At 36.8% G+C, this 27,895-nt stretch overlaps 2 protein-coding genes and 1 long non-coding RNA gene across 3 annotated transcripts; 2 read left to right on the forward strand and 1 right to left on the reverse strand.

The window, feature by feature from the left end:
* The first annotated feature begins 8 nt into the window (after nucleotides 1–8).
* On the forward strand, nucleotides 9–27,837 carry tmem38a (transmembrane protein 38A). The gene is made up of 6 exons (XM_039653500.2): nucleotides 9–317; nucleotides 6,775–6,931; nucleotides 7,775–7,959; nucleotides 8,087–8,174; nucleotides 8,427–8,544; nucleotides 26,519–27,837. The coding sequence occupies exons 1-6, from the start codon at nucleotides 194–196 to the stop codon at nucleotides 26,723–26,725; spliced, it is 879 nt and encodes a 292-aa protein (XP_039509434.1). The 5' UTR covers nucleotides 9–193; the 3' UTR covers nucleotides 26,726–27,837.
* Nucleotides 12,795–19,917, forward strand: LOC120470387 (uncharacterized). The gene is made up of 2 exons (XM_089125150.1): nucleotides 12,795–15,224; nucleotides 17,206–19,917. The coding sequence occupies exons 1-2, from the start codon at nucleotides 15,150–15,152 to the stop codon at nucleotides 19,102–19,104; spliced, it is 1,974 nt and encodes a 657-aa protein (XP_088981276.1). The 5' UTR covers nucleotides 12,795–15,149; the 3' UTR covers nucleotides 19,105–19,917.
* Nucleotides 21,153–24,235, reverse strand: LOC120483749 (uncharacterized). Its single transcript, XR_016148488.1, has 4 exons — nucleotides 22,847–24,235; nucleotides 22,298–22,676; nucleotides 22,088–22,192; nucleotides 21,153–21,824 (listed from the first exon to the last, which is right to left on the reverse strand). It is a non-coding gene; the product is annotated as an uncharacterized LOC120483749 (long non-coding RNA).
* Nucleotides 27,838–27,895: the final 58 nt, after the last annotated feature.

Consider the following 27,895-nt stretch of genomic DNA (forward strand, 5'->3'; position numbering starts at 1 on the left):
GCGCGCATGTCGCGGTCATCCAGTAAGTGGCAGTACCTCCTCCGCGCGAGCAGTGTCCGTGTGTGTTGATTTCACCTCAACAGTGCGCCTGAGCTTGCTGTGTATTAATAGGCATCTGCGTTTGAGTGAACCCTTTCACTCGTGCACACGGCGAGTCTCTTGAAGATCTGTTCATGCGGTAGGGTCGAACATCATGGAAGTGCTAGATGTCCTTAATCTGGGCGAAATTGCCCAGTATTTCTCGAAAATGGCGATGTTTCCAGTATTTGATCTCGCTTATTATATCGTGTCAATACTCTACCTCAAATATGAAACAGGTAAGTTTAATTGTTGTTTAGAGAAAACAGCAGAATATTGCTCTAGAGCTTTATTATGACGATTTGTTTTATGCATTTACATTAGGCTACTTGGATCAATAGAGCTATGGCATGGACTAATAATGAATTAACAGCGTTAATATGAAACAATTCTCAAGGCTAATTATTGTTTTCAACAGGTGTTACTATGTCTCAGGGTTCATTGTAACTCTGACATTGTTTTTGCAATAGAATGGCATAACAGTCCTGTTCGTCCGTATTCATTTGATCCTTGTCTCTACGTCTCAATCAGTATTTTCTCTATGGTGAAGAGTTGTCCCACTCTCGAAGAGCCTCCTCGAAACACGATAGAGTCCGTGCGCATTCCACTGCGAGTCTCACTGCAATAAATAGAAGCGCCGTAAATAGACAGCAGCAGAGAAGACAGAACGAAGCCCAGTAAATTTGTTAAGCAAATTCATGTTGCTTATGGTCGTTTTACTACGACTTTGTAATTCCTATTATTCTCAATAATGATTCTCTACCTGGACTTAAAAAAGTAGTAATATTTCTGGTAGGCTTAAATAATATTTCATTATGGTAATGAAAATATGTGTTTTATGTTAATAAGAACGTGCTTTGTGGCATTGCAATTATGAGATTTTTTAAGTTTTGAGTTGCATTTTGCATTATGGTAATGAGAATGAGATATTTTTTTATGCGAATTGGGGGAAATGTGCTTAACTGTTATTCATCTTGAGGTGACATTTTGACTAGTGCAGTTAACACATTAGAAACACACCAGTAATAGTTATGGGTGAGATTTATTTTTCCATGCCTCAATATAATGATGAAAACAGAGTAGCCTAATAGTCGATCAGTGATCACCACAACTTGCCATCACTTAAAATGGTATCATATTGTCAGATATACCTGGGTTATATAATATAATGCTCTCATACATGCAATTCACAAACTTGTGATAAAGCACCATAGAATTGCACCATGAAGCAACAGGAAGAATTTGATATATTGTATGCATACAACACCACTTTGTCCATACATTAGCCAGTTGCTAGCTGAAGCCTGTCAGCTGTTTGTGAATGTTGGATGTCATGACGTGAAACAGGCCTGCAGTTTGAGACGAACAAAAAGCTTTAGGCTTCTGTTTATTTTTAGGCCACATTTGAGAGGATCATTTTTCATTCAAAATGCCTGTTGGGTGTGTAACAAGTAACAACCCAAGCTACACCTGTTCTGTGCGATGTGTTCATCCCTGGAGATTAAAGAGGGGTGGTGTGGACCCCAAAGTCTTGATATACAGCATGTCTTAGTGGTGTCAGAAATCATGTGGTAAACCCTGCACTGCTTTAGAGATGAATGTTTTTGATGGGATACACTGTAAAACAATTATTGTAATTTTAATGGTAAAAGATTGTACTCATTTAACAGTAAAAATCTTAGGGATATTTCACCCAAAAATGAAGAATGTTGTTAACCAAACAGTTGATGGGCCCCATTGACTTCCATAGTATTTTTTCCCCATATAATGGAAGTCAGTGGGGCCCATCAACTGTTTGGTTACTGACATTCTTCAAAATATTTTCTTTTGTGAACTATCCCTTTAATCACTTAACAGTAAGTTCTCTTACTCTGTACAGTTAAAATCTGTTATAGACCATATATATGGGAAATTTCATTGAATTTACAGTTGAATTAGTTTTTGGGTGTGAAAAATTACAAATGTTCTTACAATTTTTAGTGAAAAGGTGGTTGTCAGTAATTTGGTATTGTAATATTAATGAAATAACTGTAATTTATATTTAGATAAAGCTTAAAATGTTGCTACTGTATTTTTTATGGTTAAGTTCAGACAACCAAAGCTGCAAATTTGTTATCGTAAATTTAATAGACATTTTGTTTTACATTGACTAAAAGGCTACCTACAGTGGGCTCCCAAAGTCTGAGACTGTTACAAGATGAAGAAGAAAATGAAGATGGACGACACGATTATAAAACATAAATAAGGTTTTATTCAACTAAACTAACACAAATAACAACTGACACATGAACAAGGAGGAACTTAAGTACACAGTGGTGACGAGCTAAATGATGAGCAGCTGAGATGAATGGTTAGTGTCCATGGAAAACGTTGAGTGGGAGGAAACAAAGAAAAAGACAAAGAATGACCCCCCCCCCCCCTCTCCCAGTAGGCGTGACCTTGTGCTGTAATAATAGAAGTTAAGGTGAGATTGAGGGGGCTTTGGAGGTGGCCGAGGTGATGACGCAAGGAAGGAGACGGTGAAGGGATGGTGATATCCGGACATAGACGAGACCCCGGCGGCGATTATGGTAGACGTCTGAAGGAACAGACCCAGAGTCCAGAGACGACAGCCCCCAGCAGAGTGTAGGGAGGAGCCAAGGTGGAATAGAGGCTGCGGGACAACCGACGGAGGCGTAGCCGATGAATCCCTGGGCGAAGACAAAGAGCCGGCACAGGAGGCCTGGGCGATGCCACAGCGACAAGCTTCTGAAGTGGAGCCAGATTACCCAAGGACTGAGGCGGTTCCGGTGTGATGGAGGACCGATGCTGTCAGAAAAAAAGGTACGAAAGCTGTCACTGGGACGGTACCTTTTCAAAAGGTACACTTTTGTACCTAAAGGGTGCACATTGGTACCTTCATGGTACACTTTTGTACCTAAAGGGTGCATATTGGTACCTTCATGGTACAATATGCACCCCTTTGGTACAAAAGTGTACCTTTTTGAAAAGGTACCGCCCCAGTGACAGCTTTCGTACCTTTTTTTCTGACAGTGTACCTTCAGGAAAGGAGCATAGTGGTGGATGCTTAGTGGTGGAGGAACAGGGCATAGTGGACGATCCTTAAGTCTGTGGTGGAGGTGGAGTGACAACTGACCAATGGGGAGCCGGTGGGACGAGGGAACCCAGTGGAGCCAAGGTGGAGCCGACAGATCGAAGGAACGAGGTGATCAGAAGCTGGAGACGGAGCCACAAGATCCACTTGCTCAGGCATTAATGGTGGTTGCTCGACCTGAGGCTCGACGTTACAGCATGGAATTCCACGATATAGCGAAAAGCTGCAACCCTCCAGCAGAGGTGGGGCTGTAGGATTGTCTGAGAAAGTCGGTGACAGAGGCAAAGACAAACCTGTCAAGTATCCTGTTTTGGCCGGGAAAGTCCCGTATTTACCCTTCTTTCCCGCCGTCCTCCCGTATTAGTATTTTCCTGTAAATCTCCCGTATATTAACCTGCGTTATTAAAATATAATAATACCCCGGGCGAAGTAAAAAAAAAAACATTCCCAATCTGAGCTCTGTCACTAGTCTTGCGATAACTTCAGGTACTGTAGGTGACGGTTGTCGCGAGGTCAGATGAGTGACAATGTGGGGGAAACAAAGAGGAGCAGGGTGGGGGACAGTCACGCGTTTTGTAACTGCGCCTTTAGCATCTCACACGGGGGAAGGAATGTATGTTACCACGAGAAAGGGTGTTTAGCATGGTAGCCTACGAAAGATTGTTACCGAGAATAGGATGACGCTAGACAACAGAACTGTTTGCTCTACTCTCATGTAAAATGAACCACTGTGGCCCAGCCCACACACTCCTTCCAAAACAGTCTTAAAGAATGCAAAGTCTGCAACAAATTTGTACAATAACTCACTAAAAGAGTAAAGAAAAGTTATGTGAAATGAAAAGAAAAACTGTAAAAGAAAAGCAATATGAAATGAAAAGAATGTGTGGAATGAAAATAAAATGTAAATGTAAAGAGTAAAGACAAGCAATGTTAAATGAAAAGAAAATGTGCAAATAAGCATTTAACCCTCTGGGGTTGTTGGTTGTTCCAAGAGTCACACTCGGGGTGTTTGGGTCCAAATGGACCCAAGGTGGGATTCATATTAAAAAAAAAAAATCATATAATATTTTATAATATTTTTTCTTTTCTTTTTTGGTGTTTTGAGAAAATTTCAAAAATAAAAAAAATATTTAATTAGTATTAATGCAATAATTATGACAAAATTTCCCCCCATTGAACATAATAGAAAAAAATATGAAATATATATATATATATATATATATATATATATATATATATATATATATATATATATATATAATTTTTTTAAAAGCTGTATTTCATTTTAGAGTCAAGCCTAGGCCTCATAAAAGCAATTTTTGAAATGAGATGGATGCCAACTGGTGGACAAACTGAGCATTTTAAAAATGCAAAACACATGTATAATCAGATTTTTTTGGTGTGTTTGTGTATAAAAGTGTGTTTGTGTATATCTGGATGTGTCTGTTTTGCACTCTTGATGTTTTATAGATTCACTGTTCTGCCCTACAAAGCAAAAAGGCAGTAACTGCAGTTTTGGAAAAGCATTAATTATTACAATTTTTATGACATTCAAGGCATCCCTTGTTATGTGACAAAACATCTTATCTTAAATGTGTCTCGTTTTAGAGAAAAATGGTAGTCGTTTGTACAATAACTGCAAAAAGCCCTAGCAAAAGTCATTTTTCTCAGTTCTGCACTCTGCGTAGTTACTGCCTTTTTGCTTTGTAGGGCAGTAGTTCTGTTATGTGCTTTTTTCAAGATCGTGGCTGATTTGTAGATTGTATGCACAAAAAAACTCACTATTTTCACATTTTTGCCAATTTCCCATTCATTTTACATAAATGGACCCGAACACCCCAAGTGTGACTATTTTTTTTTTTTACAACCACTTAGACTATTCACATCCTGTGCCTAATTTTTTTGGGTGTTCAAATACCAAATACCAACAAAGTCACCAAATTTCGGACCATTCCGAGGAAGCTGTGATTTAAAAAAAAAAATATTTAAATTCTTCGGGTCCATTTGGGCCGAACAACCCCAGAGGGTTAAATAAATGCTCTTCATAGGCTCTATAGGCTACCCTCATATATACCATATATATATATAGTATGTGTGTGTGTGTGTGTTTTCATTTAGGCTATAACACCTTAAAATGTAAGGGATACTAGAGCTTGGTTGGGCTGGTGGGACTGCTCGCAGTGGGCGCCGGAAAATTTCCCTAATTTTCAAAACCAAAAATTGACAGGTATGCTTTAAGAGTTTGAAGGTAATATATAGTCCAGGCAGGTTCTTGTGCAATAGTGACGAGGGTTCAGGGCAAATTGATAAATCACAGTTCACATATTTCATAGTGCTGTCTAGAAACAGCGATGATGCGTCGTGGTGGGCGGTATCTCTCCGTCTACGGGGGGCTCACACTATTCCTCCGTGTTTGCCGGCTGTGTTTTGGACCGAGGGTAGACACTCTGTATGGGACAGACAGATGATGGTGTCCCTCCAGTTTAGTCCAGGGGTATCTGGGAGGTCTATGGGGTGGTAATAGTTAGACCCCATCCAGAGTAAAGACTCTGGTCTTGTCGCTGAAGGGGCTGGTGATGGCAAGACGACAGAAGTGTTCAGTAAAATTTAAAAGATACAGGCTCTCTCGAGCAATCACAGCGAATTTGGCTGCATCATCCATTTTTAGTCAGTTGTTATGTTACAAGATGAAAAAGAAAGATGAATGATGAACGACAGGATTATAAAACATAAATAAGGTTTTATTAAACTATAGGCAGCAGGCGTAACAGTGTGCACTAACACAAATAACAACTGACAACTGAAGCGTGAACAAGGAGGAACTTAAGTACACAGTGGTGACAAACTAAACGATAAGCAGCTGAGATGAACGTTTAGCCGAACGGGTCCAGCAGATATCTCTGACGGAGACCACTGAAACACTACAATTTTTCATTTTTCTCATTTCTAATCAAAACCATATATTTTTAATATACGTTATTAGCTATAAACAATTTGAATGAAGTGTTATTTTCTAAGAATTTTTATGTATTCTGATGGATTTTCTAAAACTCTTTGGTTTGTTTGTGTATCAACTTCATACGTTTATTCAAAACCTGATCGATGTTATCCAAAATGTATTGATTTTTTGTGAGAAGTTCACCCCAAAATTAAATTGTTCTCTTTATTTACTCACACTCATGGTGTTTTTAAATCTTTTTTGGAGTATGGTGAACTTTTCGGTGCAATTACAGAACTGTGAACAGGGTCTGAGACTTCCAGGCTCTAATAAGAACAAAGTATCCTAAAAGTATCATAAGTCAATTTTTTTTGATGAATCAGTTAATGCAGTTTTTTTTTTTTTTTTTTGGCTCAACTGATCCATTGATCCAGTTCACTGCAAGGGAAAGTTTTCACTGAATAACTATCAATTTGGGTCTGTTCACAGAAAACTATAACTTGGCAAACAAGTCATATGACCCCTTTTATAAAGTTTTTCTTTCACTTTTTAAATTAAAGTCAAAAGAGTTTTAGACTTGGACCTTACTATATATAAATGAATACATGTTAAGTGCTGAAAAGTGAAAGTGTGAAATTCATATGTCATGGTCTGTGTTGATCAGGTGCTGTGGAAGTGTCCCGTAGAAGCCCAGTGGCCTCATGGCTTTGTGCAATGCTCTACTGTTTTGGGAGCTACATACTTGCAGACATCATGCTTGGTGTGTCTCCCATCGACTATTTCCATAACAACAGTCACATCCTCCTGGCCTCAGCTGTGTGGTGAGGATCTTTGAAATGGTTCAGTGCATGTCCACTTTGAAGTTACCTCGAAGATCATTTCAAGAACGTTAAGACAGACCTTGATATAAAATTAAAATTGTGCTTTTGCATCATTAACATGTTAACAACTTATTTTAAACGTCAAAACTCATTGTAATAAGTTATCTTACAGAATCTTACATCACAATATGCATACTTTTAAATTGTAGTATTTCACAAAATTGTTGGAAATGTAACAAAAATGTTATCATTGACTAAAATTATAAGTTTTATTTTTTTTTTACCATGTCTATTTTTGATAACCCAATGAATGAAATATCTGATTTGATATTAACTTTTCAAAGTGCTAAGAGAAAATATAATTTTATCAAACAAATAGTCCTTACTATACATTCTGATTGGATTAGACACAACTGACACACACTTACACTCTATATTAATGTGCTAAATTGCCAAGAATCTGTAAACAACTAAACTCCTTTGATTTACATCCTTTAATAACTGCTTTGTCCACATCTTGACTTATTTGGGATATGTCCCACTCTATTATTTCCACATTTACTCCATGTTTCTTCATTGATAACATGTGCAAGTAACGAAAAGCAGGTCTATAGACTAATAGCTGCATGAATATATTAAAATATATAGCAAAACATTGACCAGCTAACACTTTTCTTCCAGTTCCATGGCAAGATATATACCATCATACCGCACAACCCCATTCACTACCTAGTTCATACTTTTATGAAATCCTCTTGCCAACATGAGAAACTGTAAACAACAGGGTTGTTGTGTGAGTATCTATTTATCAGAACGTGTTTTTTTATCTCTCTCTTTTTTCAGGTACTTGATTTTCTTCTGCCCTCTTAACCTGTTCTACAAATGTGTGGCGTTTCTGCCTGTGAAACTCGTGCTGGTGGCCTTGAAAGAAGTGGTCCGGACTCGCAAAATCGCTGCTGGAGTCCATCACGCTCACCATGCGTATCACCATGGCTGGCTGATCATGGTCATTACTGGTTATGTCAAGGGTAAGTATCTTATATCTCCAGAGGGATTTATTTTTGGGGGTCACATAACACTTCCATAAGACCCGTTAAAAACTCTTGCTTGGGAGATCTGTGGCGCTCTGCTGATTGTTTCTGTTAATACTCACAGGGTCAGGGGTCGCTCTCATGTCCAATTTCGAGCAGCTGTTGCGAGGAGTCTGGAAGCCAGAGACCAATGAAGTTCTCAACATGTCATTGTGAGTGGTCTGTTCACTAGTGGAAACCTTTGGTGGTACACAAAAGAGAGTGTTTGGAAAGTCATCTCTTTCTACTGACTTGTTATAGTGAGCATATGTGTTTCAACGAAATTTTGTTTTAATAAAACAGAATAAAGGTAGTTCATATGCCTTTTTAAGTCATCATTCCAGGTCAATGAAATTATGAGAAAGAGCTGTTTATGTTTTAAATGAATGATTAGTATAAAAGTTGTATTATCTTGTATTTTTCAGCCCTACCAAGGCCAGTCTTTATGGAGCCATTCTGTTCACACTTCAGGAGGCTAACTTACTCCCTGTGTCAAAGAGCATGCTCATCTGCCTCTTCACACTCTTCATGGCCACATCCAAGGTAATATTCAGCCTCTTTAAGAGAAATTCAGTCAATGAGACAGAACATTGTCAATACCCGCACAGCCAAAGACTATAGATATCCAAAGACGGTGCACTTATTGGCGGAATGCACCCCTCCTTCTAAATGCATCATTGCGTTAGAAGCTCTGGTTCCTATAGAGACCGGAGACTCGCGCTAAGAACTGCATGTGCGCATTGGCTGGTCTAGGCTGAAGACCAGCCAATGTCTCTTTTTTTTACGCAATTTGAGCTTCAGAAATAGGGATGGGACGATAACCGGTTTCGCGATAAACCACGATAAAATATACTGAAGGTTAGTATTATCGTTTAAAATGTAATTATCATTAAAACCGTGTTTGATTATCGCGATTTTAATAACTCACTGTAACCTGTCGGCCAGTCTGACGCAGCCACGCGCTGCACGCAATGTTTACTATTCGAGAAGGAATGGCGGAAGGCAGTGACCGTGCTTGGAAGATTCAGCCTTTTAAGAGGACCAAATCTGGAGTTTGGTCATATTTAGGCTTTTACAAAAGTCCTGAGGGAAACTTGATCGAGGATAGTCACCCTGTCACCCTGAAACACTTAAAATCTGCCGAGCCGTCTTCTTGTGTAACCATCACCCGCTGTTGTATAGCGAACGCAAGGCAAGTTAACTTTGACTTCAATACCGAAACTAGGTTTGGGAAACAATTGGGCACGAAATGTTGTTTTGAGTTTAAACATTTTATGTCACTCACTTGAAATAGAAGTGAAGCTTCCGCAAAGAAAATTTTGCAGCAAGTGTCTTTGAGCCGACGAACGAACATCTTCAAATAAAATTATTATTAAGAGTGACGTTTTAAGGGATAGCAATGTATAGATACATAACGTATTACACCGATTTTATTTTTACCACATAATTACGGTGACATATTGAATTGATAATGAGTTTAGCTAATGTTTTAAATCTTACCCGTTTATAAATTCATTTAGTAAAACAATCGTCCAGACAAGATGATCACACCAATATTATCAAACTCTGTAAACAATAAATCAACTCTGATTTCATTTTCAAAACAATCAAAAACTGGAGACGCAAGACGGCCGCCAAGTTGTATTTGAATGAAACGAGCGCGTGTCCGTTGTGATATTGATGTGCGCTGTGTAATAATGCGTTGCTATTGACGACGGGCATCAGGGCCTGAAATTAACTTTTTCGGCCACCGGCCACTGTGGCAGGTGGATTTAAAAATTCACCTGCCACAGAGACTTTTTACCAGCCACTTTTTTTTTTTGCCTCATACTTTGCCTCAGCCAAAAAATGGCTGGTAAAAAGAACAATATTGTGAAATTCCTGTTTTATTTTTTTCACCTTTATATAAAGTATATATATTATTTCAAAATTTCACAATATTGTTCTTTCACTTGTAAGAATACACATTTAAGTGCTGTCAAGTAATAATAATAACTCTAAGAACATACATTTAAAAAAAAAAATCTTTTTATTCATTGATTTTGATACTCACACAACATATAGGCCTATAGGCTATATAGTATATAACCTACTCAACAGATAGACCTACCGCAGCTCGTATGTAAACAAATCACACGCGGCTGTGTTGATGGCTGATTTAGTCACGTAGACAGATCCTGACAGCTTTTAGTTACAGCGTTCAGGAACCGTTAACTATGAACTAAATTCATATTGTTATTACTGGTAAAGTTACCGGGTACCGGATATTTTCTCACTGGTTCCCAACTCCCAACATGCACAGTTGCACACCCACACACACATCTGTGCAACTGTCATTGTACTGAAGGCTACGTCAGCGTTACATTATCTCATCCCATCTCACCAACAGTTTAATACTCGCACATCCAAACGTAGTCAGAAAAGGACCTCGTCTTCTTCTGATCGCATGAACGTTCCGAAACAACAGTCGCTGTCATAAATCAGCCGCTCACGAACCTTGCCATTGCCGCCAATTGTCCACTTGTATTAAAATGTCTTCTTTTACTTTTCTTTTTCTCATCCTCATATTTTTGTTGGTTGTTTGTTTCAGCTGGCCTCTTTACCCCAGTAATGTGCCACCACATTTTAGCTAAAGTCAAACGCAATGGCGAACTTAGTTGAAATGTAAAAATCCTAATGAATCACTCAATTCTCATTGGCTACCTGCCAATGTGGCAGGTAGATTGACAGTGTTACCCGCCAATAGAAAAATTCACCCGCATTTGGCAGGTGGTCGGGTGTTAATTTCAGGCCCTGACGGGCATTATAAAGAAGGAAATGCCATAGAATAGAATCTTGCTTAAAAAAAAACTGCATAGAGCTGCTTGTTTATTTGTTGTTTGTTGATTTTCATTCATAAAACTTGTTGAAATGTTTTCAGTGTGAGCATCAGTTCTTTTTTAACACTTTATATTTATATTTTATATTTTTACACTTTATATTTTGAACACTTTATATCTAAATTTAAGAAAACCGTGATAATATTGATAATCGCGATAATTTTGGACACTATAATCGTGATATGAAGTTTTCATACCGTCCTATCCCTATTTAGAAACAACATCTGTTGGACAGTTCATGTCAGATTTTGCTGATGATTTCAAATATGTTATTTAATTGGGAGTTCAGCAAGCAGTTTTTGAGATTTCAGGATTCCCCCATTCAAATTGATCTTGGATTGGTCTTGGTTGCCTGAAATAGCTGCCCGGAGGCATTGCAAATATGGCCGCTAAGTGAACAGACTTTCCCTGAAAGGGACTTTTGCCCACTCATTCAATTTGGTTAAATAGATGCAGTATATTTAAGTATATTGTTGAAATCCATCTTCTAAAAAACGAATAAAGAAAAGCAACAATTTTTTAGTCCTCTGAACTATTATCCTAAGCTACTCTACTCTTTGAATTTGAATCTAAATTCCTTTATTCACCGAATGCCAATAGATGGTCAAGGCAAATGTCTTGTTCGGCAGTTTAATCTGTCATTATTATCGTTTTTTATTTATCATACTGTTGTATTGTACTTAATATGAAATGAACTCTGCTTTGCAAAATAGTCTCTCGCATAGATGGGAAGTCAGTTGTTCCAAACTATATGCTGATATTTTTTGAATGGAACGTAAAAAGAAACAATTTGTTGCAGCTCTTTTCCGTAAAATGAGGAGAACGTTTTTTTTCTCTTTTTCTTTTTTTCTATATTGATTTTCATTTATTACATACAAACACACACCAGAACCCCCTCGAGCGTAAGTGACGAAGAAAAAGCATATATCAGGGCTCAACAATAAGAAGTGCCTGATGGCCCAGGGCCAGAGTAAACATTGTTAAACATTAAAACTGTTAAGTGGGAAAAGTCAGTTAAATGAAAAAAAAATTACAAATTCACAGATTTTTTTGAATTTGGGCTCTGCGTTTTCAAAATGCGATGTCATCCCTAGACACTGCAAAAGATACAAGACACAAGCGCAACGGTTAAAGACGTCCGTCTAGCATGTGTTTAGGTGAACAACAATGGAAAAGTAGCGCAACAGTATGTTGGATTAGGTCTTAAAGTGACAGCAGCCTAATATTCCTGTGTTTTTCAAACAACAAGACAAAGAAAAAAATTGCTCACTGCTCTTGACTGAATATCTTTTGTAACTTTAATAAGGATTAATCCATATTTAATTTATACAGACTATGCAGTGTTATTTTACATTTGATTACTTTATACAATTTTTGTACCTGAAAACTATTAAACAATCTTGAAAAACTTGAAAAGCACTTTTGATTTAATTTATGTTTGTTCTTTTACTTTTGATTTAATTTATGTTTGTTCTTTTGTATTTATTATATTATATTATATTATATCTTATATTATATAATAAGAATATTTTAAATAAATAAGTTAGAATAGATATTCTTTGTGCCACCTTATTTATTAAGGTTATGGGTCAAAAACACCCAAAATAAATAAATAACTATTTTATTTAATTTTCTTTAGCACTTTTTTTTTGTGGTGGTGCCGCTGGCCCAGTAGAAAAAAATCCTTACTATCAAGTCCTATATATGAAGAGTTCAGATGCAAAAGCCTCTAAATGCCATTTGAAATTTTCTTCTTTGATGATGATTTTTATCAAACTTGTATATTTAAGTTCAGTAATTTCACTTGAATAACAATTAATAGGTAATTATCATTGCCATTTAAGTGAAATTACTGAACTTAAATATACAAGCTTGATAAAAATGATCATTCTAGAAGAAAATTTCAAATGGCACTTAGAGGCTTTTGCATCTAAACTCTTCATATATACCCCAGGTAGCCAAAACGATCCGATAATGGCCTATATACGGAAGAAATAACTCGGCCCGGTTGTGTTTGCCAGACTCGGGGTGGACGCAGGATGAATGACACCCCAGAATCATCCCAAATACACTGGCCCAGGTCCTGGTGCCAAAACTGCAAGCAGTGGGCCACAATCAGGCCAACAAGAATTGAACACTTTCCTCAGTACAGGCCGGAGTCTGGGAACTAATGCTGCGTTCACGTGCTATGGAAAATAGGATATTTTCCACTTGTGAACTGGTATTTACCAGTGTGTTGCGTTCAAGTGCTTTTGTTGTCATAATGTGGTAAAAAGATGGAGATCCAGACCTGTTATTTAGCTAAAACTATTTTAGATTGCTTAAGTCATCTGCAACAGAAAGAAAATGATTTATCGAAACTCAAAAGGTAAATAATATGCTAATATATTTTCTAGATCATGAATAGTATATATTTTTACCATTCACGACTCTCGCGGTGGTCTCCGCCTTTTTGAAAAGTTCAAAGGTTATCTCATCTCGGCAACTCGTCCATCAAAATATTCTACGAGTTGCCCAGTGGAAAATACCACATGAGGGGGTGTTCATGTGCATTTTCCACGTCGGCTTTTGGTATTTACCATAATTACCATAGCACATGAACGCAGCATAAAACTGAGTTAACACCGCTGGCATTGGGACACAATCACGTCTGCAAAAATGGCACACTAAGCCGGAACTGGTCAGAGACTGGATACTGAAACTCATGGGCGAGGCTAGCCCCTTTTTAGGGGTGCTTCAGCACCCCTAAAAAGGAGCTCAGCACCCCTAAAACTTGGAGCAAGAAATGTTGTTATTCTAAAAATTTTGTTCGTCTTTGACACGGTTAAATAATGTCCAAAACATACTCAGTAGTTTGTGGTTTAAAATGAAATGAAAATGAAAATATTTCTCTTCTTCTATGTTACTTATTTGTACCTGCACCGCTCAGCACGGCCGTCATCCAGCGCGAAACACACGCAGAGTTATGAGAAGAATCCGGGCCTTAGGTAGTTTTGTGAATCAACTGAGACGCTCCAGAGCTGTGTCTCACACTTTTTTTCCTTTCAGTTGTTCCGATTCCGAAACCATGTCGGTGAGTACTGGAGTCAGCATCCTGAATCACCATGGTACAACTATAAGTGTTTATTTTCGGACTGTTTTAGTCTAGCGGGCCGGTCGGAAAAAATCTATACATTGCAAGTTCGCCATGCGCCCAAGTATGGAAGCTTGTTTCCGCCACTGAATAAAAAAATAAAATAAATAATTGCGACTTTTTATCTCACAATTCTGACTTTTTTTCTCACAATTGCGAGATAAAAAGTCCGAATTGCGTGATATAAAGTCGCAATTGCGAGTTATAAAGTCAGAATTGCGAGATATAAAGTCAGAATTGCGAGATATAAAGTCAGAATTGCGTGATATAAAGTCAGAATTGCGAGATATAAAGTCAGAATTGTGAGATATAAAGTCAGAATTGCGTGATATAAAGTCGCAATTGCGAGATAAAAAGTCCGAATTGCGAGATATAAAGTCGCAATTGCGAGTTATAAAGTCAGAATTGCGTGATATAAAGTCAGAATTGCGAGATATAAAGTCAGAATTGTGTGATATAAAGTCAGAATTGCGAGATATAAAGTCGCAATTGCGAGATAAAAAGTCCGAATTGCGAGATATAAAGTCGCAATTGCGAGTTATAAAGTCAGAATTGCGAGATATAAAGTCAGAATTGCGTGATATAAAGTCGCAATTGCGAGATTTAAACTCACAATTCTGACTTTTTTTTGGCGCAATTGATATAAACTTTGACCTTTCTCGTAATTGGGATGGAAGTATGCCACGAGTTGAGACCACCAGAGTCTTCCGTTTCATCGTCAAAGACAGAGCATGGATGGACATTTTCCGATGACAAGGTACGATCATACTCTTTGACATGATAGTCATTTAAGATGTTTATCATGTGTTAATAAAATACGTTGGGCAAGTATAAAATGTGACTTTTCGTAACGTGCACGTGCTAAGGTTGTCTATTACGTTTAGCCTTCTTTTGCATTTTAGTGTTGGTTTTATGTTTACAAATAGTTATTTAATATCCTGTATTTGTCATTGTACCAAAACTGTTTTGCATCAGGACAGGAGCTTTTTGCTTTGTCATGCACAGCACATTTTGACCATAGAGATCGCCTACAGATTGGTTTTATGGCTTACATACATGGTTTAGGCTAATGTTGGCCTAACTTGCCAGCCTCAGTTTGCTCTCATTATTCATTTCTGTTAAACTATCATAACAGGATGGACGATTTTATCATTTTTCTGAGGGAGAGGAACATTCCAGAAACCACCATACAAAGGCTGGAGGAGGACAAGGTAATATTTAACCAAGAAATGAATAAATTAAAGGAATAGTTTACCCCAAAATGAAAATTCTCAGTATTTAGAGGAAGTGACCATTTTAAGCCCATTTAGGCCTACTTACAGGATTATTTCTTTCTTAGATTATTTAATGTTTATTTTATTTTAAAAAAAAATGTGTATTTTTTTTTACATTTAAATGTGTATACCATATATTTTTTCGGGTGTTCAGATTAACAAAAGTGATTCTAGATGTGTGAATTAATCACCATTAATCTAATCGTTCAATATACAATTATACCTTGTAGGAAATAAAATGTTAAAATATCTGTCATTCGTTTACGATGTGGCAGCTCTTTACTACTTTATTAGCCTTTGACCTGACCCATTTAATGACCCCTTTAATACCTAATTCAGTAAATGGTAAAACTACTTGTACTAGAAATCTGTTTGTTTATGATAATTAGTTAAAATAAAATGGTAACACTTTTACAATAAGGTTCATTAGTTAACATTAGTAAATGCATTAGCTAACATGAACTAACGATGAGCAATGCATTAGTTACAGTGTTTATAAATCTTTGTTAATGTTAGTTAATACAAATACAGCTGTTCATTGTGTGTTCATGTTAGTTCACAGTCCATTAACTAATGTTAACTAATACAACCTTTGATTTTAATAACGTATTAGTAAATGTTGGAATTAATATTAACTAAGATTAATAAATGCTGAAGAAGTATTGTTCACATATTGAACATGTTAACTAATGTAGTTAACTAATGTTAACTAATGAACCTTTTTGTAAAGTGTTACCAATAAAATGATTGTAAATACCAGTTTGCTATGTCAAGCTTTATGACATACTGTTTTTGTACAGCTAAAATAACTGGAAATGGAAGACTCAACACATCAAATTTACTAAAGGCAGAGCCGTTCTTGCATTTAAAATAATGTGGATACTACTGTGGGGAAGTTAATCTATTGTAAAAGCACTGAAAAGCACCTAAAAACATGCTAGAACAAACCTATGATGATTTTTTTTTTCTACTGATACTAACAAGCCTATAGCATTTTCTGCTCAGAAAGGCTTAAATGCTCAATTGTGTGTGAGATGACATAATGACAAAATGGCAAATGCAAAAATGGCTCAGACTGTTTTTTTGTTTGTTTTTTTTTTTAGTAAAATGTTCCGTTTGTACAAACAATTTCTTGAATGCAGGGATAATACAAGTATGATTAACCCAGACCTAAGCTGCTTACTTGCCATTAACATGCGGTCTCCGTGATCTGATCAGGCAGATCGGATCATTAGCCAGTCAGGACATGCCACGTTTTTTCACATAAGTAACCTCTGTATCTGGATATCTGATCGGATTTCTGTTTCCGGCATAATATCTAAATTAGGTCTGTGGCATGACACCAGGTTAAGAGTAAAGATGATACAAATGTACCAATTGCTTTCACTCACTCACTTTACTTTCCTGCGCAATCTCCAGTCTTAGATCAAATTAAGTTTTTTAATGAAGGAATAGAGTTTAACTTGATCATACAAAAATAACTGATCATGTTAATCATCATCTGGGTTTAAGGTTATAGCCTGCAATGACTATATTGACAGAAATGGGAGATTGATAAACATGCTGAAACAATACAAACATTCAACATTTAAAACATAAAAAAATTCAGATTTCGATTATTCATCTGGCATGCAGCTCTTCATTAAGATCTCATGACTGACTGATTCTGCAGGCGATCACCTCGTTCAGATAATGTTGCACAATTAAATTGAAAAATGACACCCATAGTATCATGTAAGTCCAATAAACTGAGATCCGATCACAATGCGTCCTCGACTACTTCCGAACCTGGACACGCTGATAACACTTGTCTTTTCAATGTAAACGCAGCCCTAGATGCTTGTATGAATTGTATGAATATAAGCAACATTTTGTTTTGTTTATTGTACTGAATACTGAAAAATGTGTTTATTTGCAGATTGATGTCAGTGTCCTACTGCTAATGACTGATGACCAGATGAGAAGCTATTTTCCTTCATATGGAGACAGACTGGCAGTTTTGGGATTTTGTAGGAGGAAAGAAACTGAGCCAACTTGCAGGAAGTCAAAGCTGTTTGAGCGCCTCAAATCAAAACTTAGCAAAAGACAAAAAATTGACAATTCACAAACTGAAAACCATGCAACTAGAACAAACATCTCTCAGCGTACTGAAAGAAAAGTTGAGATTGGGTGGATGCACTATGATGGACAGGGCTTTGTTCAAATGAGAGCAAAAAAAGGAGGGGGAACAAGGAAGTTGAGTGTGCCAAAAGACTGGAAAAGGAAAGAACTGATTGAGGAGGCAATTCGTTTGTTTTTCCCGGATGAAAAAAATTCTCATGGAAGTGTTTCTGAGTTTGAATTGGATCTAACAAATTATCAGGAAGTGTCACTAGATCATGAAACTACAGTGGGGGAAATGTATAATGCATCCAAACTCACAATGATGAGGTTCTACCTCACAACAAGAAAGGTCGCGAGGGAAGTGGAAGCAGAAAGTGGAGTGGAAATATCAGATTCAGACACAATAGAGGACTTGCACAGAAATAATCAGGATCAAAATCTTCCCACTTCTTCCAGAAGAATGAATGACCTCTTTCAAGCTTCAGACACAGATTTAATTTTTGTGGAAAATACAGACAACAACGACACATCTCCCTTACATTCCGCAGAGGATGTAAATTTGACAGATGATCTGAATGTCGCTTTTCAAAGTTCATCAATGACCTCACTGGATTATTTTGATTCAAGCGATGTAGTGACAGTTTTCACTGGAGAAGTCACTGAAATAAATGAACAATCCTTAGATGACACTTTGCCTCTGAGCCCGGAACCCATAGTTCCTGACAAAAAAATTCTTGTTGTTCATCGTGGACAGATATTTTCAGAACTTATTGCACATTTCTGTGATGAAACCCTTGCACACACACAGAGTGCTGTAGAAGTGAAGTTGCTCCTCCCAAATGGACAGTTTGAGATGGGCCATGACTTCGGTGGAGTGTTCAGAGATTGCCTATCAGAATTTTGGCAGGAATTTTATGATCAATGCACACTGGGAAACAATTTTAAAGTTCCCTTTCTTCGGCATGATTTTGGGAAAGAAAAGTGGGAAAGTGTTGCCCGAATAATTCTGTTTGGCTGGAAGAAAGAGAAGTATCTTCCAATAAAACTGGCACCTGTCATCTTGGAGCAAGCAATACAAGGATCTGTCAAAAGTGATCTGATTGACAACTTTTTAAAGTATGTCTCAGAAAATGAGTGTGCTGTCTTAGAAAGTTGCAGAACAGACTTCTGTAGTGCAGACCAGGAGGAATTGATCGAGATCTTGGACAACTACAGTTGTCGTAGAATTCCAACAGAAGAAAACTTTGTGCAAGTTTTGCAAGAACTGGCTCACAAGACTCTCATTCAAGAGCCTGCTTATGTTCTTGAACAGTGGATGAGCATACTTGGACCTCTGAGGAAGGACCTTCAGGAAATTGAAAATGTGTATTGTGCACTACAACCAACAGTGAGGAAAATTGTGCGATCTCTCAAATTCCCTGAAGCAATGAATGCACACCAAAAGGACATTTCAAAGCATTTGACAGCTTACTTGCGGGAGTGTGATGCCAAACGACTGTCTCTGTTTCTGAGATTTTGTACAGGATCAGATTTGTTTATAGATAAAACTATAACAGTTGATTTCACAGACCTTAAAGGGTTTGAGAGAAGACCAGTGTCACACACCTGTGGCTGTTTCCTGAGGCTGTCAGTACACTATGACAACTATCCAGATTTCCGATCTGAAATGAACAAAATTCTTGAAAGCAATGTCTGGGTAATGGACATAATTTAGCTGCACTGGCACATACATTGGAAAATGTCAGAAACTGTTTATGGCCAGCTCATATCCTATTTTGCATGGGTCAGTCTTCATACACTTAAAATTTATTATACACGTGTATGCATGGAGTAAAACATTCACTTTAATTTGAATGGTTATTCACTTTAAATTACAGGTTACACTTAGTTGTTGGATGTCGAACAAACTTTTTTTCTGAAGATTTATTTTGATTATGACTTTCAATAGTGAAAACGTAATTATTTAGTTGCAACCTACTGTTTGCGTTAAATTTCACGGGTTGTTCATGTCAACTCGTCAGTCAGATGGCTTTGAACTGTTAATTAGTTAATGGTTCATTCTTCATACATTTACTCGAAAAATTAGAATATCAAAAGTTCATTTATTTCAGTAATTCAACTTAAAGGGTTAGTTCACCCAAAAATGAAAATTAAGTCATTAATTACTCACCCCCATGCTGTACCAACCCCGTAAGACCTTCGTTCGTCTTCGGAACACAAATGAAGATATTTTTGATTAAATTTGAGAGCTGTATAACTACCACATTGGCTCCTAAGGGACTGGCTCTTGACGGCCCAGAAAGTCAATGAAGAAAATGTTTAAATATCCCAAGTGACTACCGTGGCTCAACTATATGTTTATCAAGCGACGCGAATACTTTTTGTGCGAAAAAACAAACAAAAATAACGAGTTTATTCGACTATTTCTTTTCTTCCTTGTAGGCCAGAACGAGACTTCCTTAGATTTCCACGACGCATGCGCGAGAATTGCGATCTGAAGTAGTGTAAGCTGGTGTATTCAGATCGCAATTCTCGCGTATGCGTCATGGAAATCTAAGGAAGTCTCGTTCTGGCCTACAAGGAAGAAAAGAAATAGTCGAATAAACTCGTTATTTTTGTTTGTTTTTTCGCACAAAAAGTATTCGCGTCGCTTGATAAACATATAGTTGAGCCACGGTAGTCACTTGGGATATTTAAACATTTTCTTCATTGACTATCTGGGCCGTCAAGAGGCAGTCCTTTAGGAGCCAATGTGGTAGTTATACAGCTCTCAAATTTAATCAAAAATATCTTCATTTGTGTTCCGAAGACGAACGAAGGTCTTACGGGGTTGGTACAGCATGGGGGTGAGTAATTAATGACTTAATTTTCATTTTTGGGTGAACTAACCCTTTAAAAGGTGAAACTATAGACTCATTACCTGCAAAGTGTGATATTTCAAGCCTTTATTTGTTATAATTGTGATGATTATGGATTACAGCTTATGAAAACCCCAAATTCAAAATTAGAATATTGTGAAAAGGTTTTCATAAGCTGTAAGCCATAATCATCACAATTATAACAAATAAAGGCTTGAAATATCACACTTTGCATGTAATGAGTCAAGTTGAATTACTGAAATAAATTAACTTTTGATATTCTATTTTTTCAAGTTTCACCTGTACTCTACATTTATTTATACATAAAGTAAAACATTCTCTTTGTTTACTTCCTTAGTTGTTGCTGGTTATGTTTAAATTCAAACAACCTTTTTTTATTATGTTTTTGATCATTTATTTTATATTTTGTTAATGAATTTCAATAGTGAAAGATATCACATAGGTGCAACCTACTGTTCATGTTACCTTTTCAGTCAGATACTGTAGATGGCTTTGAACACTTATACAGTGTTCATAATTTAACTTTGTGCTTGTATACAAAAGGGTGTCACATTATTGTGAACCTTTAGTACATGCTATAGGTTAAACTGTTTTGTGAAATTGTTTTATAGAAATTGTTTTACTGTGGTTTGTATTATTCTTACTTGTACCACATGTTGTCATGTTTGGTTAACCACTATGCATAAAATACCAACACAATCTGCATACATGGTGCCAATGTTTTTTGTGCATTAAAGATGGAGTGACTTCCACAAACCAATAAATAATGCACAATAAAGTTTGCAATTGTGACTGTCTTTTTTAAAGAATATTCCAAATTCTGAACTTTTAAAATCTATTTCAGTTGTAGCTCTCTATAGAGGCACACAAAACAGAAAAGCCGATGTACCATGTAAAATTAGTACAACCATTTAGGTTCATCGTGAGTGTTAAATGATTTAGAGAACACACAGCACTGCCATTCTGAGAAGAAAGTTTAAGGTTTTGTTTTGAGCAATGTACCACAACAAGGTTACAGTTAATAATCTAAATACCATAAGAAATTCAGTTCTTAATAATTTATTTCAGGGATAATACAAATAACATCAATTTACCTATAAACCCATTTTTGTTCATATTTTCAGTCCCCTGCCCCTTTAAAGTCTTGAAAGTCAATGTTAAACAGAAGAGAAATCCATCAAATTTGAACAGTTTCAAGCCATAAATACATTAGTTTTTAGGTTCAAAACATTGTCTTGACTTGTCCATCTAAAAAGGCTTGCTGCACTTCATTTGTATTCAAGTTTGAAGTATTGACAGTATAATGCAATGCAATAAATCATGCATGTAAATTACTGTGGCTGGAAAAATAAAATAAAAAATAAGGCAAACTTTTTACAATTGTTTGAAAAAAATTCTAAGTGTTATAATTACATCTATGCCTCTTATTCTGATGGTTGTGCTTTTGCCATGTTATAACTCTGAAAATAAACAGATAACAAGATATCAATTTCACAGCATGCTAGAAGCTCCAGTGAAGCCGTTGATACTCTGTTGCCTCATGAATGGCTGTGACCTAATAAAAAAATTAAACAAAAAAAAAAAAAAAAACGTTAAATATTTAAGGGACAACTTTAAATATCCTGAGTGTCAGTGTAACAAAGTAATTTAAGTAAAATGTCAAAGGAATAAGAGAAATATTATTTTTATTTAGAAATATAATAATTATTATTATTATTATTAATGATTAAGACTTGCTTTTAATTAATTAGTACACCCAGCCTAGCCAATTTGAGGCAAATCCTGTTCCTTGCAGAACTCTGCAAATGTTCTTCTTACCTCAGAGTGAACTTCAAGGAGATGGGCGTGTGCCACTCCAGTGTTCTCTCTAGTGGTCCAAGGGGGGTAGGAAGAGTAATGTGGTGCTAAGGCTGCAATTCAACACTTACAGACACAGGTGTAAATTTCAAATTTCAAGTTCAAGTTTCAAGTTTTATTCCAATTTAAATATTTTGGTCATCTGAAATACTAAAACAATTGAAACAATACCTTCACAGCTTATAGTGATGTTTATTAATTTAGAATGGTGAATCTAGTCCTCAGCGTCCAGTCCTTGAAGGATCAATTCGCGAAGCTGGAGGTAAAGGTCTGTAATTTCATAAACATCATCTGACATGACAAGGTTATGCTCAGTCATGAGTTCTACACACAGTTGAAAGACATCCTCGTCACAAGGATAGTCTTTAAATAAACACTCCTCTTGGCAAATATTCAGTTTTGTTTGTTCAATTGGATGCAAGAAATTCTGCACTCCATATAAGCTGGGAACAGCAAACATTATTGAAGGTCGACCACTGGGAGCACGTGGGTTGTGAGTTGGCCGTATCCTGTGGGAATTCCAGGCACTGACAATTTCATCAAGCTCTTCCTTCATAAAACAAAAAGGAAATATAAAAGGATATATATTATATATATAATATTGTCTTGTCAAATTAATTAACAAAATTATGTCATTATACGTCAAAAGTTATAATCCAAATTCAATAGGCCATACTCTCTATAACTGATAGTGAACAAAATTGAATAAAATAGGCCTACCTGAATAAAATGTTGGAAGCAAAACTGGATGAGAGATTTATCAATGAAAGTGTCAACAAAATGTCCGTCTTCTTTTAATTGTTCAAAAAGATCCATCCAAAACTGTATGCACTGGCTTCTCAAAGTGGACCACCATCGTTCAATTCTCTGGTTCCCAGTGCTTGGACCAAGAGTGACACATTCTGCACTTGCAGTGTTTCTGAAAAATGTTTGCATCTCTGCTATATGAGTATTTTCAGTTCCGTGGTCAATGCGAATTCTTTGTGGAAATCCGTTATTCTCAGCAACAGCATGTACAAAATAACCTGCAATTACTCGTGGGTCATTGTTCGTTTTGTATGCTTCAAGCCAGATCATTTTTCTGGAAAATCCATCAATGCATCCGTTTATACATATTCCGTAAGGTTTTAATTTGTCGTACCCGTCAATATGCCAAACATAATTTGGCCCGCGACTGTTATATACGCGTCTGCGTAGACGACCATGAGCACGTAGATCAACTCCTTGTCCATCTAACAGTCTCATCAACTGACGGACAGTTTCTCTGTCAGTAATAATTCCGGACAACCAACATTTCTGGTGCATCCATCGATAACCATGTTGCCGTCCCGATGTCTGAAGCTGCTGGTGTATAAAATGTGCCACTTCAGCCTCGTCCGTTTTGTTGCGTCTCCGCCACAACTGATTCCTGCATAATGTTCTCTCAAGAGTCCGGAGACTAAGCTTAATGTTGTGTGATTCCTCCAATAAAATCAAGATTTCTCTATTTGTGAAACCGAGGCGAAAATAATCCTCTATAATCTTTTCCATTCTAAATGCTATAAAATTATATGTTCAGCGTCCCGTGTTTGACTTGAGTGGTGAATGAAATGCGAGCAAAGTCAAAATTACGAGTTTATACCTCACAATTTTGACTTTTTATCTCACAAACCTGACTTTATAACTCGCAATTGCGACTTTATATCACGCAATTCTGACTTTTTATCTCGCAATTCTGACTTTATAACTCGCAATTGCGACTTTATATCTCGCAATTCTGACTTTTTATCTCGCAATTGCGACTTTATATCACGCAATTCTGACTTTATAACTCGCAATTGCGACTTTATATCTCGCAATTCTGACTTTTTATCTCGCAATTGCGACTTTATATCACGCAATTCTGACTTTATATCTCGCAATTCTGACTTTATATCACGCAATTCTGACTTTATATCTCGCAATTCTGACTTTATATCTCGCAATTCTGACTTTATAACTCGCAATTGCGACTTTATATCACGCAATTCGGACTTTTTATCTCGCAATTGTGAGAAAAAAAGTCAGAATTGTGAGATAAAAAGTCGCAATTATTTATTTTATTTTTTTATTCAGTGGCGGAAACAAGCTTCCATACCCAAGCGAGGGGGAAGAAAAAAATGTTGTTTTTTTTTTTTTTGCATTTTCGATAACGGAGCGTATATTTGCAGTAAGTGCCTGTCTTTCTAGTAAATAGATGCACGTCACAGAGTAAGTACAGTGGCGTAGGTCGTAGTGCGTGAGTGATGTGCTTGAAAGCACCCGACCTGAGTTCGATTCCGCCTTTTGCAGAACTCTCTCTTCTCCCTTTTCCCAACACATATAGATGTAAAATGTATAACCTAACATAAAGGGCTCTAGTGTTATATTTTGCCAACAAACTAAAATCGAATCCATGATATGGCTTTGTGCCTATATAAAACAGCACAAGACTTTAAGAATAGGCATCCAATTTTGCTGGGTGATTTAAAGAAAAGTGTGCACTTTGCTCACGCGATAAGCATGGTTATATCTGGTATTTTCTCCTATATACAAACTTAAGGGTTTATTTCTTGCAAGGTTAGAAATATGACAAAAGTATTTTAATTTTCCTATAGTATAATGTTGACTAAAATATACTTTTGAAATGTTCATTTTCACATATAGTACATTTATAGGCTATATGGATTTTACATCATATTGGAATAATTATATAAATCATTTTTACATTATTATAATAATTGTTTGGCATCCTAAAAAACCATTGATAATGTAATGCAGACTGAGACTCATAATTAAAAAGATGCTTGTGCCCTGTTTATTGTCCTGGTACAAATCAATGCTTTTTCTTTGTTCAATGAGCAGTTCATGGGTTGAAGCTCTTAATTTTGATCTCTCAAAGGGCACGAGATTGATGCATTTAACCTTAAAATTTACAAAATTTTCTAGCGGGGGAGCATGCCCCCGAACCCCCCTAGAGGAACAGAGTCCACCCAACATAGTTTTACAAATTTGTTAATATCTTTAATAAACTAGTAACTACCAATGAAAATTAGCTCTTTTAGCTAACTCGGGTACATTTTAATTGTTCTAGTATTGATTAATGTGTACACTGTCCCCCTTACAAATAAGCAAACAAATAAAATGAAGAGAGAGAGGGAGCGTATATAGGTGTAAAATGTGGGTGGTGGCAGTGGGGTCACTGGGTGCTCAGCACCCCTAAAGCTCTGACCCTAGAATCGCCCCTGCTGAAACTGAGCCGACACTGGGCCACAATCACGCGAGCAAAAATGATACACTTAGCCGGTACTGGTCTGAGTATTGTTTGCTAAATTAAAAAAAATATCCTTGCACTTAATCTTATACAGAATTAAAAAAACATTTTTGTGTGATTTTGTGCTCTGTATAACTCCTAAAATATGTGCACTTTTGGAACAGGTACAATTTGTTTGCTTTTGGGCCCGCTCTTTTCTCCCTGCCCTTTACAAACACTCCATCTGATGCACTGTACTTGCATTTCTTCAAGAATAAAAAAAAAAAGATCAAGTAAAGTCAAGTCAGATTGTTTCAAAGCAGCTTTACAGTGGAAATTAATTCAAAAAAGATTGTTTTGGCTGTACAGATCAATCGCAATACTATAGACTGTTACTGATCCGGTTTTTTCTTTTAATGTCAACAAAAGCCTTAGTTTTCTTTGACATCTTTACACTGCAAAGTTGGAACAGAAGTTGCACCTGACATGGCATTAATGCGTATTTACACAGTTCATGTAGATGTATTTAAACAAAATAAATGTGCTGGCTGCCTGGGAGATGTATGTGTGTATGTATGTATATATTTAAAACAAAATGAAAGTACAATCCAATAATCATAAAACAGTAATTAAACAAAACAACCCTGAGCCAAATCCCCCTAAATAGACTGAGGAGAATATATTTTCTCCAATTTAACTTCACCCATCAAATACAATCTCAAAATGACATAATCATGAGCAAATAATGACAACATTTCCATTAAGCCTTTGGACTTCCAACTCTAGGTATTAAAATTCTTCTCTTTCAATCGTGAACTTTGGAATGCAGCCAATTTCGCATTAGCTTGCATTTCCTGTATTTGCATGCTTATGAATTGAAGTCAACAGAACAAAAAGTGTAGTATGACCGTCCTACAGTACACACACCATAGTGTACCCAAGTATATTACAAAAAAAGTATATTTTTGTGCTAGCAACTGAATAGCAATGCCATGGCAACCACCCCCACACCATCTATTAGGTCTTTGACTTTTTGCTCAGGCATACACCACTCACATTTTACTGAGAAAATCTAATAATAACTGAGACATTTCTTATTTCATTACTCAAGAACATTTCCTATTGTTTTATTAATTATACAGGTGTTTATGACGGCCCGACACTCTCACGGATCTCCGTTCGCCCTCATTGAGTCCTGGGTGTGCCACTTGCTATTCGGATCCCCCCTTGGTATTGAAGATGATCACCACCACCCCGCACCAGCCGCTTCTGCACCCCTGTCTCCCGCCAAAACCAAGGAGGAACTGAGTGAAGGAACCCGCAAGAGGAAGTCGAAGAAAGCCGAGTAAAGTTAACACAAAATCATCAACCCAACCTGTGACATGACAGAGCTCCCCGCCTCTGCTTGATGAGAAAGGAGGGAATTTGATGTTAAACAATGCAAGTTTCTCTTTTAATGGTGCTTTTAAATGACAGACATACATAGGGACTCTGTATATAGATTCCTCCTCTTTGCCAACATCTGTGTCTTTATTTATTTTCTCAATGTTTTCCATCATTGAAGCCCCATTTACCCAATGCATCTGATAATGTGCAGTATGTCAAGAACAGATGAATGAATGAATGGCATGAGATGAGAGTTTGAGTTCAGGCTTCACTGAATGGTCTGTCCAAATAACTTGATGAGACTCGTAGTTCACCGCCGGTTGACCCCATTTCGACAGCACACTGCTGCTTTTTACATCTAGTGGCACTGAAAAAAATATATTTTCAAGAAATAAATTAAAATAAAATATTTTTCAGCCAAAAGCACATGTTGTTTCAAATTCTTCCAATTGTTTCTGCTTCTGCATTTGGAAAAATGTTGGGTTTGTATGACTTAAATCTTGGTTAAATCCACACTGTGAACGAAGTGGTTAGATCACTGCCTAATGAGAATGCAAAAGACTATTTAAACACAGAAGGAGGTCCGGTCTTTATCTACAATTGTGTCCTCTTCAATAGCCCACTACTGCATCAGTCAAGGTCACTGACCTCACTGTTGTTACTCTCACATACACAACCTGTTAAATAATGTGAGATCTATTATCCATCTATCGAGTATCTGATATCAGTTCTGACAGGCTTTTACGTAAATGGTTTAACCAGTAAATTCACACCTCGCCAGCAGATGGCCACAGAACCACAGAGATTATAGTCAGTGTCAGGTCAAATCATGTTTATTTATAGAGCATTTCACAATTTCATTTCAAAGCGTCGCAGAGATTTTTAAATATGATGCATTGTTTTTAGACCCTGGCCTAGTGACCATCAAAGTCTTTGTGTATATCTACTCTGTTCTTTCATGAATTTTCTAAATATTTTCTAGATTAGGGCTGTGGATAATGACTACTTTAATCATTCAAATAATGGACAAATGCATAAACATACTTTTCAAGAAAACTTTACAGTCCTATAAGAGGAAAATTGTTTGGGGTGGTGGGAAGGAGGCTGTTAAATATATATATTTACAATTCTGG

This window comes from Pimephales promelas, chromosome 21 (assembly GCF_988280905.1).
Source record: "Pimephales promelas chromosome 21, fPimPro1.hap1.1, whole genome shotgun sequence".
In the NCBI taxonomy this organism is placed as follows: Eukaryota; Metazoa; Chordata; class Actinopteri; order Cypriniformes; family Leuciscidae; genus Pimephales; species Pimephales promelas.

Excerpts from the sequence above, each read along its gene's own strand:
- tmem38a (XM_039653500.2), top strand. The coding sequence starts at position 194 with ATGGAAGTGCTAGATGTCCTTAATCTGGGCGAAATTGCCCAGTATTTC. Across the intron at positions 318-6,774 it reads CTACCTCAAATATGAAACAG|GTGCTGTGGAAGTGTCCCGT; the intron begins GTAAGTTTAATT and ends TGTGTTGATCAG. Across the intron at positions 7,960-8,086 it reads CATTACTGGTTATGTCAAGG|GGTCAGGGGTCGCTCTCATG; the intron begins GTAAGTATCTTA and ends TAATACTCACAG.
- LOC120470387 (XM_089125150.1), top strand. The coding sequence starts at position 15,150 with ATGGACGATTTTATCATTTTTCTGAGGGAGAGGAACATTCCAGAAACC. Across the intron at positions 15,225-17,205 it reads AAAGGCTGGAGGAGGACAAG|ATTGATGTCAGTGTCCTACT; the intron begins GTAATATTTAAC and ends GTTTATTTGCAG.